This window comes from Rhinolophus sinicus, linkage group LG07 (assembly GCF_036562045.2).
Source record: "Rhinolophus sinicus isolate RSC01 linkage group LG07, ASM3656204v1, whole genome shotgun sequence".
Taxonomy (NCBI): domain Eukaryota; kingdom Metazoa; phylum Chordata; class Mammalia; order Chiroptera; family Rhinolophidae; genus Rhinolophus; species Rhinolophus sinicus.
In genome coordinates, this window is record NC_133757.1 from 95,440,467 (window position 1) to 95,453,147 (window position 12,681).

Here is a 12,681-nt window from a genome sequence, read left to right on the forward strand (position 1 = left end):
TGCTTGGCCACTCTGTAGAATATAACACTGTTGACCCCTTACACACCTACATACACTCCTTGAAATTCTTCTCTCTGTCTTCTTTCTGATTTACCTCTTACTCTGCCTTTCTTTTTCCTTAGCTACTTTCTTCGCCCATTTCTGAAAGAAAGCATTCCCCAGAATTCCATCCTCAATCTTCTTCATATTCTTTGCTTGTGTGATAGCATATCCTTCTTTGACTTCAATTATTCCTCGTGTGTGGTCACATCAATCAGGGTCCAGTCAGGAGACAGAAATCACCTCAATAATTTGAAGAGAGAAATTTTAATGTAAAGAAAATTGTTAACTAGTAAAAGGGTTAAAATGACTCTCAAGAGTACGGAAGTCGCAACTTCAGCAAGCAGTAACCACCTTTAGGGCTGAGGGAATGTGAGCAAGGCAGGAACTTAGAAATTTGGAAGAGCCCACCCCCACCTTCCCCACTAGGTGGAGATTCAGGCCTCATTTGCTATGATGTGGCTGCCATAAACAGGTGGCCTGCTGGTGGTGAAGAAACTCGCAGGAGACAGCAGCGGCTGCTACCCTGTGAGGGCCACTAGGTGAGAGCTACTTTGACACCACTCGCCCATTTGCTGACTATCACGTGGAAAACCAGCACCCACACAAAAGAAGGAAAGACCCTTCCTCTTCCTCTGCCTTTCCAGTGTCCTTCCAGTGCCCTCTATTGGTAATGTATAAAATTGCAGCTGTTAGCAAGGAAAAAACATCTACAGGATCCATCCTGAGTATCACAAAGCAAGGCAAAGGGATAGATTTGGAGTTGAGAGGCAATATATTAATAATTGGCACAGCAGACAATTTCCAAATCTGCATTTCTTACCCTGATTTCTTTTCCATACTTCAGACTTCTGGATGACTATTTATGGATGTCACAAAAACGCCTAAAACGCAGCATGTCTTCTTCATTTATCCACGTGCAAATTGTTGTCAAGTCCTGTAAATGCTATCTGAAAGATGCACGTGGAATATGTGTCTCCCTTTGAGAAAATATATTCTTTGGTATATTCTATCACTACCACTACCATAGTTCAAGTTCTGATTTTCAATTAGAACTGGTACCCATACTTACAATTGCATAACTCTCAATCCATCTTTCCTATTAACACCAGAAGTTATTGTCTAAAACAAGTTTTCTTCTCAATAATTCTAATAATTCCCTCTACCAACAGAACAAGTTCTAAATTCTTTATCTTGATATTTAAGACCCTTCACAAAAGGTCACCAAACTACCTCCCCAGTCTCACTTCTCACTGCATTCCTATACTACCGTGACTAGTACTGCTATAAAGCTAACATTTATTGAGTACTTCATGTGGGCCAGACACTAATCACCTTACATGTATAATCTCATTTAATTCTCACATCAAATTTATCAGGCAAGTATTATTATCTTCATTTTACAAAAGAAAAAAAACTAAGACAAAAAGAAGTTAAGTAACTTGCCTAACTAAGTCAAACCGCTAGTAACTGGTAAAATCAAACTACACCTAGGCCAACTAATTCTAGCATCTATGTTCTTATATGTACGAGGTGTGACAATTAAGTTCATGAACTTGTTGCAGAGATGTTGCTAACCTTTTTCTGATATCAGAGGGATTATTCATTATGAATTTGTACCAAGTGGGCAAACAGTTAACCAAGTTTACTATTTGGAAGTGTGAAAAAGTAAGACGACCTGAACTTTTTGCTAATAATTCATGGTTCTTGTATCATGACAATGTACCAGCTCACACAGCACTGTCTGTGAGGGTTTTTAGCCAGTAAATAAATCACTGTATTGGAACACCCTCCCCGCTCACCTGATCTGGCCCCCAATGACTTCTTTCTTTCCCTAAAGATAAAGAAAATATTGAAAGGAAGACATTTTGATGACATTCAGGACATCAAGGGTAATACAACAACAGTTCTGATGGCCATTCCAGAAAAAGAGTTCCAAAATTGCTTTGAAGGGTGGACTAGGCGTTGGTGTCAGTTTATAGCTTACCGAGGGGAGTACTTCAAGGGTGACCATAGTGATATTCAGCAGTGACGTATGTAGCACTTTTTCTAGGATGAGTTCGTGAACTTAATTGTCCAACCTCATATTATACTTCTGTCCAAAAATAAGTAAATATACAAATAAATTTAACTAATAACACAAAAGAGCTGTACATCAAAAACTACAAAACACTGCTGAAGGAAATTTTAAAAGATCTAAGTAGATGGAAAGACATCCCTGTTCATGGATTTGAAGACACTAGTGTGAATTACCCAAAACACTGTGTCAGTACCACCCAAAGAACTATAGACTCAATGAAATTTCTATCAAAACTCCAAAGGCATTTTTGCAGCAATAGAAAAACTCATTCTAAAATTCCTATGCAATCTGAAGGACCCCTGAATAGCCAAAACAATCTTGAAAAAGAACAAAGTTGGAAAACTCACACTTCCTGAATTCAAAACTTAACACAAAGCTATAGTAATCCAAAAAGTGTGATACACATATGATTAAGCAATCCCACTTCTGGGTACATATTCAAAGGAAATGATTCATTATCTCAAAGAAATATCTGCACCCCCATGTTCACTGCAGCATGATTCACAATAGCTAAGATTGGAAAACAATCTGAGTATCTTTTGATGGATGATAGGATAAAGAAAATGTGGTATATACACACAATAGAATACTACTATTCAGCCATAAAAAAAAAGAAGGAAATCTTGCCTTTTGCAACAATACGCAGGGACCTTGAGGGCATGATGCTAAGTACAATAAGTCAGACAGAGACAGACAATATATGCTCTCACTTAGGTGTGAAATCTAGAAAAGCTGAATTCATAGAAATAAAGACTAGAATGATCATCATCAGGGAGATGGTAATCATAGGATCCAAACTTCCAGCTATAATATAAGTTCTAGAGAGCTAATGTACAGCATGGTAACTATAACTAACAGTACTGTATTATATACTTGAAAGCTGTTAAGACAGTAAATCTTAGATGCTATCACCACAAAAAAACAATAATTATGTGAGGATATGGAGGTGTTAACTACCCTTATTATGCTAATCATTTCACAAGACCTATGTGTATCAAATCATCACGTTGTACACTTCAAATTTATACATATATACATCACCAATATCTCAATAAAGCTGAAGGGAAAAGTGCAGTACTCACATAAGGACAGACACATAGACCATTGGCATACATTAGAGAGCCCAAAAAGAAACCCTCAAAGGGGAAAGGACAAATGGTTGAACAAATGGTGCTTGGAAAGTTCTGGCTATCCACTGTTAATGGGTTGAATTATGCCCCCCCCCCCCCGCTAGAATTCATATGTTGAAGTCCCAATCCCCAGTACCTCAAAATGTAACCTTATGTGGAAAGGGGGTAGATGTAATTAGTTGAGATGAGGTTATACTGGAGTAGAGCAGGCCCCTAATCCAATATGACTGGTGTCCTTAAAAACAAGAGGAAATTTGGACATAGACTTATATACAAGGAAAATGCTGTGTGAACGTGAAGGCAGAAATTGGGGTGATATATCTACAAGTCAAAAAAAAAAAAAAAAGCCAAAGTTTGCCACAAACCACTGGAAACTAGGAGAAAGGCATGTAACAAACGTATTCTCCCTCATAGCCCTCAGAAGGAATTAACTGTGGCAACACCTCGATATCAGAATTTCAGCCACTAGAACTGCAAAACAATAAGTTTCTGTTGTTTAAGCCGCCTAATTTGTGGTATTTTATTATGGCAGCCCTAGCAAACTAATATATCCACATGCAAAAGAATGAGGTTGGAACTTTACCTTATACCATATATAAATTTTAACTCAAAATGGATCAAAGACATGGGCCAAAATTATAAAATTATTAAAATAAAACATAGGGGGAAATCTTCATGGCATTGTATTTGGCAATGGCTTCTTAATAGGGCACCAAAAATAGACAACAAAAGAAAATATAGATCATTTGAACTTGATTAAAAATGAAAACTTTTGTGCATCAAGACAATATCAACAGGGTGAAAAGGCAACCTACAAATTAGGAGAGAATATTTGCAAACCAAAGATCGGATAAGGGATTAATATCCAGAATATATAAAGAATTTCTACAACTCATCAACAACAAAAAATCAAATACCTTAATTCAAAATGGGGAAAGAACTTGAATAGGAGTTTTTCCATAGAACACATACAAATGCTGAATAAATACATGAAAAGATGTTCAACATCATTAGTTATTAAGGAAATGTAAATCAAAACCATAATGAGATACCACTTCACATCCACTTGGATGAGTATTATTAAAAATAAAAAATAAGCATTGGCAAGGACATGAAAAATTAGAACTACTGTGCATTGCTGATGGGAGTGTAACATGGTATAGTCACTATGGAAAATATTATGGGAGTTCCTCAAAAAGATAAACATAGAATTACCATATGACCCAGCAATTCTACTCGTACTTAAATATCCAAGAGAACTGAAAACAAGTATGCAAACAGATATACTCGTATATGCCAATGCTCACAGCATCATTATTCACAGTAGCCAAAAGGTGGAAACAACCCAAGTGTCCATCAATGGATGAATGGATAAACAAAATATGATTGATAGATATAGGCATAGGTGATATAGATATTGCATGCAATGAAACTTTCAACCTTAAAAAGGAATGAAGCTCTGGTTTATGATACAATATAGACAAACCTTGAAAACATTATGCTAAGTGAAATAAATGATACAGAGGACAAACATGGTCCACTTATCTGAGGTATCGAGACAAATTCATAGAGTCAGTAGACTAGAGGTTACCAGGAGCGGGGAAGATGGGCAAGTTCTTGCTTACTGGTTACAGAGTTGCCATTTTTGGGGTGATGGAAATAGATAGTGGTGATGGCTATGCAGAATGTTGAATGTCCTTAATGCCATTGACTTTTACACTTAAAAATGGTTAAAACGGAAAAAATCATATTACGTATATTTTACTACAAATTTTTTAAAGCCCATGAGGAGGTGTTGAAGTCCTGTGAGACTGGAAAGGAGAGGAAAGGAATGGAACATTCAGTATTAAGGTCTAGAATCAACAGAGACAGCTAATTGATTGGGACGGCGATGGGGGTGAAGTATGGGTGTATCCAGGTTGACACTCAATTTGCCGGACCGAGACCTTGGGAGGCTGCTTAGGACACTATCAAGGTTAACAAGTGATCCACAATGGAAAAATAGATCGGGAGTGATAGACCATGGCTTGTTCAGTGGTGGTCTCTTTGTATTTGAAGGACCAGTGGGACATCTCGTAGTATACTAGAAATATAATCTGACGGTAACATCACCCCATTGACCAGTATAGTCGATTCAGCTGAAAAAGTAAACAAATAAATAGTAGCTAACATCGACTGACCGCCTAAAGTGTACCAGACACTGTGCAAGCACTTTGTGTGTGTGTGTGTGTGTGTGTGTGTGTGTGTGTGTGTATATATATATATATATATATATATATATATATCAGTTTAATCTTCACAACTACCCTCTGAGGCATGATTGTCCTCATTTTACAAACCCTCACGCTGAGCCATACCAAGTATGAGCCATTCTCTAAAAAGGGCTTTCTCCTCTCAAATCTCCATATTTATGTACATTTCTGATTCCTAAGGCTACCATGTCCTTCTGTCATTTCACTCCCGAGATTCAATTCTACTCGTCCTCCAGAGCCTATTTCAAAGTCATCCGCTCTCCAAAGTGTTCCAAGCTGTCTCGCTCAGAATTGATCATTTCCTCTTCAGTCCTCACTTAGCGTTTAGTAATCTAACGAAATGCCTTCTGAGTGATGTCTCCCCAGTCAGACTGTGGGCTCCTTGAGAGCAGAGGCTGTTTTTCCTTTGTCTTTGAATCTCCATCAGGGCATCTCAAAGTGCCTTTCATTCAGAAGTGCTCCTAAAATGTTGACTTTTTAATAAATGGATATGCTAAGCTTTGAAAAGGAGTGCATGGCTAAGATGTAAGGGAAATTTGTTTGTCCCTGATGAGCAGAATCCAGCCCTGCTTGGTCTCTATTCAGTTCTCTTTCCGTATGACACTTGGGTCTTCTTTCTTTCTAGCTCTGCATGTGAATTTACATTCTAAAATCAACTACAGTCCGTAAAAGCATCTTGATTCCTTTTGCCACATTAAAGATTCATGGACAGAAATAATTGGGAGTATCAAGTATGTTCGCTAATGTCCTCATTAGACCAAACGGGAACCGATTCTTCTTTTATTTTTCACTGCATACCCAGGATGTAGTGTAGTGCCTGGGACATAGCAGACACTTAACAAATATTTGTTAAATTAATCATGGACCCACTACTTCTTACTTAAAAGACCCCAAGGCTATGGAGGGAGTTAGCAAACAATGCTCTCTCATTTGTTAAACTGAGGCTTGTCTCCCTAACAACCAATTAAATTACCTACCCTACACCAACTGGCCACCTTGGCGTTTATACCACACTCCTCTTCTCTTGTACCTTTTATAAAACCTGTGTATGAGGAAAGAAAAAAACATTCAAACTGAGCCTGACTTCTCTTGCATACCTAAGAAATCCTTTCCTCTCTTCCAAGACGTTTTCCTAATCCTCACCCAAAAGGAGATTATCTCTGTAATCCTGTCACACGTCCTGATTCCCTTTTCCCCTATTTTTCTTCTTCCCTCCCATTCCTCATCAAGCACCACCTTACTTCCTAATCCTGTTCAGTGTCTCTCAGGATTCCTTGACAGTTTTACTGATGTCAAACCCTGAAGCTGGGCATCAAAGGAATAAAACACGAAAATGATCTATTCTGTCCTAGATCTAGTCAGCATTCCACATCCAAGATTTGGAGTGTGTGTCCATGTGTGAATGGTTCTACTACCTACAGCCAGATGTTGAGCCCATGTTGAAAAACAATACATCATTTATAAATTTTCTTGTCTCTATTTTTTAAACTTTATTCAAATGAGTAAGTAAATATTCTGTTGGAATCTTATTTACCTGTTTATTATGATGGAGTTGCGTTTGTGAGCAAAAGGAGAGCATATGAATATGTGCTGAAGAGGTGGGAATAAATAGAAAAGGGAGTGAGATGCATGTGAGAATGGCCTGATATTAATCTTGTATCCAAGGCTCTATCTGATTTTGAACTGTCAGCATTTCCTCTCTGGCACCATTGTTTGCTGGATTTTACACAGATGTAGACAGTTATGCCTTTGAAACTTGAAATTTGGCTTCCAAAGCAGCTTAGCCCATAATCTACCCAGATATCATTTGAGTGAGAATTTAGAAAATTCAAGGGTTTAAAAAATAGGGTCTCCTCCATTCCTGCCAGAGCCCTTTCGAAGCTCCGAGCATTTAGAAACAAAACCAGGCTCTCTGATAAGCTTTGGTGTGAATCACAGGCAGATCTGGCAGACTTGCCACTCAGTGTTCCTGGCTTGTGTATGTTCTTTTATTCCCCACATCCTCCTTTTCCAAGAGGAGAGCCTCTCTGGTGAGTGAGCGCCATGCCAGCTGACAAAGGAGAACAAAACATCGCTCTCTGTGGCCAAGCGGCCATAAACCTATAAGCAGCTGCTTTTTTCCTAAATGTAATTCAGAGCTCCTAGTCTCAAGTAGAGGGAACAAAAGTGCCCTGAAGAGGTCTTTGGCATATACTGATACTGATTCTCTAAGAAGAGTGTGTCTGTGAGTTAAATGGCCCACGAGTGAAAAGACAGTGCTGTTCCTAGTTCTTGCAGGCAGCTCTCAGGTTAAAGACAGCTTTAGAAATCAACACTCTGCACTCAGATAAGGAGATCAAATAGGAGCTTTACAGAAAGTGCCAGGCTCAAGGCAGCGATAGCAAAATGAAACTTTTGACCTTCTAGGTATTTCTGTTTCACCAAAAGAAACTGTTTTCACACATCAAGGCACTGATTTTACAAAAGGCACATTTGAAGGTTGGCTCCCCAAATTCCATAGTAAAGTTCCTCCCTAGTATTTGTTTAAACAAAGCAGAGAAAAGGTATAAAAAAAAAAAAAAGTGAGAGTGAATCAGGGCACTGCAACACCAGCCAAGTTCATGATTTCCCCCCACACTACTGACGGGAAATGCAATTAGTTTGCAAGGGGTGGGAGAGAGGCAAGCGTTTTCCCTAATTCAGGGTTCAAACTGGGAACCTATGCATTCTAGGAAAATGAATGCAAAAGTGTTTGTATGTATTTACTTACATTTCATTTGTTTTTGAAAAGTGTTCACAGCTTGCCTTGGACTCTCCGAGAGGTCTACAAGCCAAACTAGGTTAAGAACTGTTGTCCTGTATCCTACATTATTATTATTTCACATTCCCTGTTGTCAGGGTCAGAGACCCTGAAAGTAGAGGTTTGATAGTGCAAGATGAACTCAAGCTGTTGCCAAATTCCCTCAATAAGGAAACTGGTACCCACCACATTGATTCCCTCCTGAATGACATCATATCAACGTCTACTCCTAAAGTAAATGAAACGTGAGCTAGCTCCCTCCACGGCCATCTCAGCCCAGCATCGCTTTCATGTTACCCAGTGTACTTCCTAACCATCTTCTCTCCACTTCACTGCCCCACCCCCAGTAGGATAAACTCAGGTCAGACCCTCATTCTGGGCCAAAGAACCTTGACTAAAATGAGCAGCTGAGTATATCCTGTTCTTGTATCTATTCTTACCAGCATCTAAAAGGATTATTATAATCCAGGACTATATAAAGCCATAAAAAAAGGATGAGACAAGTGGGCTTATCTAAGCATATACAACTAAGTAACAAACTATAAACAACATCCAGCTCTACTACAGGATCTGATGCTAACAGGAGAATTGGTGAGATCATCAGGTGGGAAGATTCAACAACGGGACACGCCTATGTCCAAACTTTCTGCTGCTGTTTCTGCCGTTGATACTTTTCATAGTCCACCCTTTTCCCACCCCTAACTATTTAGTTCCTTATATCAGTGTTAATATAATACTCGTAAAAAAAAAAATTACCAGTCATTTTATTTCTCATTCTGCAACTTTTCGAAGTTCAGAGTTTACGTAGAGAATCTTCATTGGGTATTGTATTGCACCAATAGTGCTGACTTTTCTATTTTACAAATACTCCAGGGTGACCTTTTTAATTTATCATCCAGGCGTAGACCAAGACCGCCCAGACAAACTGAACCATAAGGTCCCCATATCCTGTGCAGAGCCATCAGTACTTGGTGATTCACTCAGTCCCCTCACACACTTCAGCTGTATCACCTGCCTTGTGTTAGATCTCTGTCCCAGGAGAGATGTGGGAACAGCAGAAGATGCTTTTCAGCGAGACGATAACTAATTCCAAGTGAAGAACTATCTGAAAAGGGAAAAAAATCTCCCATTTTACAAAAGTCACGAACTTGATGCTGCTCCCGATGTTGCATTTCACACATTCCTTTGTGGCTGCAGTTTCCCTGTTCAGCCATCTCATGTTCTTTTACATGCAGACCAGACCGTGTTATATTTACTTCCTCGTTTTTTTCCTCCATAAATTCCACATAGACTTAAGGCACCATTCAATAACCACGTAATGTAAAAAAACAACTACAGAATCTATACCAGCATTGTCAGAAACGGGGTAAAATAAAAAACAGCGTCAAGCTCATCCTTTCTTCTTTCCACAGATTCGAAATGTGGCAGCCAATCTCTGTGTGGACAGCAAGCATGGAGCCACGGGAACCGAGCTAAGGCTGGACATCTGTGTCAAGGATGGTTCTGAAAGGACGTGGTCTCATGAACAGGTACGTCAGCTCCCAGAAGTCATGGGACTTTGGGGGGCTGAGGCAGGTGTGAGGGATACAGTGGGAACAAATGTCAGATGGGATATGTGGGACCTGGGGTGAGGTCCTGGTTCTGTCACCAACCAGCTCTGCACTTAAGGGCAACACTTAACTTCTTTGTTTCTGTTTCTTCTCAGAGCAGTTGCGATCATTGAGATAATGTATAAAAGTGTGCTTTCCATAACAGAAAGGATAGTAGGAATGTTGATTGTGACCCTAGGCTTATATTTCCTTTCCCAGAATGATGGTTTTCAAACCATGGAAAGCCTGTAGAGAGCTGTGGAACTCCTCCAACTGAATTCCGTGGTTCTAATGAAAAACTCTTTGTTATTCTAGAAGTTTGTGTGACTTTATCTAATCTTATTTTTCCCCTCTGGCTGAATACTTTACATACACTTCTTGTTGTTGTAGTAGTTTGTAATCTTACACATAAAGGATAAGTTGGAGCGAATCATACCCCAACATGGATTTCATGGGCGACATTAAAATAATTTCTTGTTTTTGATTTAAAAACATTTCAGTGCAGCTCAATTTATGAAGTGAGGTGTGATTCCTGACCCGCTTTGAAACTAGACAGTCCTCGTAAGGGCTTTCCTCACACTGTGTCACCTGTAAGAGAGAAAAGATAGTGGGTAGAACCATGTCTGCCCTGTTTCCGTGTTTTAATTTTTAATTATAAAATATTTCAAATAGGAAACTGTAAAAAATAGTATAGCAGACATTTGTGTACCTGTCATGCAAATTTAACAAGTACCCACAGCTATTGCCATATATTGGGTTTTTTTAATAAAATTCACAGATACCGTTGAACCCCTTTTCCCCATCCTACACCCCTCGCTCCCTCTGCAAAAGGACATATTCCAAGTTCAGGATAGTACATCCTGATGCCTGTGTTTTCTGTTCCCCAGAATGGTGTTTAATGCCTGTCTTATGGAAACCAAAAAATAGACAAGCAGTTTCCAGTAAGGCATTAGTTCTGTTCTGTTCGCTATATTCCTCAGGCGTCTATCTTGTTTATTAAACTAGTAAAGACCCACTGTCCCCAGCCTAGGATATTCCAGTGTTCAGGTGTGCTGAGTCAGCGTGGTGGCACGTCCCTCACACCTGTTCCTTTCTCTCCCACCTCCAGCCTGCATTACAGTGGAGAGCAGCAACATTTAGGAAAGCAGCAGTGAGCCAAGTCACAGCACAATCACTGAACCAACACCGCCCCCCACCCTGCTGGTAATCTGATCCTTGTACTCTCCTCCCACAGCCCAGCGGTGTTCTAGGAGGACCTTGGGCCTTGCAATCAGGCCAACCTAGATTTCAGCCAGTTTAACCTGTGTATCCTAGTGAAGTTGTTCAGTCTTTCTAGGCCATAGTTCCTCCATCTTTAAAAGGGATAATCGTATCCATTTCACAAACAGGGTTATTATGAGAAGAAGTAATGCCTGTGATACTACATCTTGCCCATGTAGTAAATGCGGAGTAAATATACTTTCCTTTCTGCCTTCTGAGAATTCCTTCCCACAGAGCACTGTACACTAATACCAAATTAGAAACCTCTCTCAGGCCCAAAGCAGCTGCCAAACACCCAATACTGTTTATCGTTCACTGGACTACATCCTGCAGTGTGTGCACACTTATCAGATGGGTTTTAAAGAAGACTGCAGCTCCAAGATTTACTGATAGGAATGAAATGTCAGTAAAAACTGACTTGCCTCCTCTTCCTACCTCTATCTATGAGCACCAAGGGATGTTACCAGCGATGTGAGACATAGTGTTGGCCTGTTACCTCCAAGAAGCAATTCTGACTTCAGCCTGAGAGCACAAGAGAAGGCTTCAGAGGCCTATCAGGAAGACTGGCATCTAGAGAGGACAAGGATATTTTCAAAAAGAGAAAGAAAAAGAACATACTATAAGGAAAATCTTTGTCTGTAGGGCTAAATTCCTCTCGACCACCTCTATTCAGCCCAACCAGAAAACGCACCTAGCCAGCTGGTTGATATGAAATATGCATACCTGAATGCCTGAATCAAGTTTAATATTTCTATCCTCTGGAATGTTCTAGAATGAAATATGCTCTGAACTGCAGGTTTTATTTGACAACTGAAAATATGTATGTGTGTGTGTGTAAATATGTGTGTGTGTGTATATATATATATATATATATATGTACATATATTTATATAGATATATGTAAAACCAACTATATGGGATATACACTTTAAAAATTGTTGGTTCATTTCCCCACACACACACCCCAGGCTACAACTGCAAAAATCTATGGCATGTAATTCAAGAAATAGTCAGCAGAGGGCAGCACTAGACAAGCAGACAACTACCTAAGAGGAACTAAAGAGACCAGTTAATAAATCTCGTTAAAGATTTCCAATCTCTAGAGACTCTGAAAACAGAGCTACAGAAGATTAAACAGGTTGATGGAAGGTGAAAAATGAATCATATTTGAAATATGTATCACCATATATGTATTGACTTGGAGGTTAAAACATTGCAAGCTGCTTGGTTTTCTAGTAATTAGCTATAAGCTTCATTCAATATATTACTCAGTAACTTACAAGAACTGGCACTCATTCGTCCACATTTAGATTAAAATTCCTGAATAAGGAAGGAAGTATATTACGACAGGAAAATTATAGGTATTCTTTTTGATTTGAAAGCATTCAAAGAACACAAAAGGGGCACTTGTTAGGGTTGAAATGATCCCTTTTAAAATAAAAATGGCAAAAATAAAACACAAATGAATAAACACAATAGTTATATGGGAAATAAATGAGAGTCCATTGAAGCACCTTTATAAGAAAATGTCTTTTGTTACAGAACACCAGTG

The 12,681-nt window shown here is 39.1% G+C and overlaps 1 protein-coding gene across 2 annotated transcripts in view; it reads left to right on the forward strand.

The window, feature by feature from the left end:
• Positions 1-12,681, forward strand: part of GALNTL6 (polypeptide N-acetylgalactosaminyltransferase like 6) — a 938,097-nt gene that overhangs the window by 903,140 nt on the left and 22,276 nt on the right. For both annotated transcript variants that reach the window (XM_019733270.2, XM_074338318.1), the window contains exon 11: positions 9,693-9,809. In XM_019733270.2, coding sequence (XP_019588829.1) covers positions 9,693-9,809 — 117 coding nt within the window. The remainder of the gene's footprint in view (positions 1-9,692; positions 9,810-12,681) is intronic.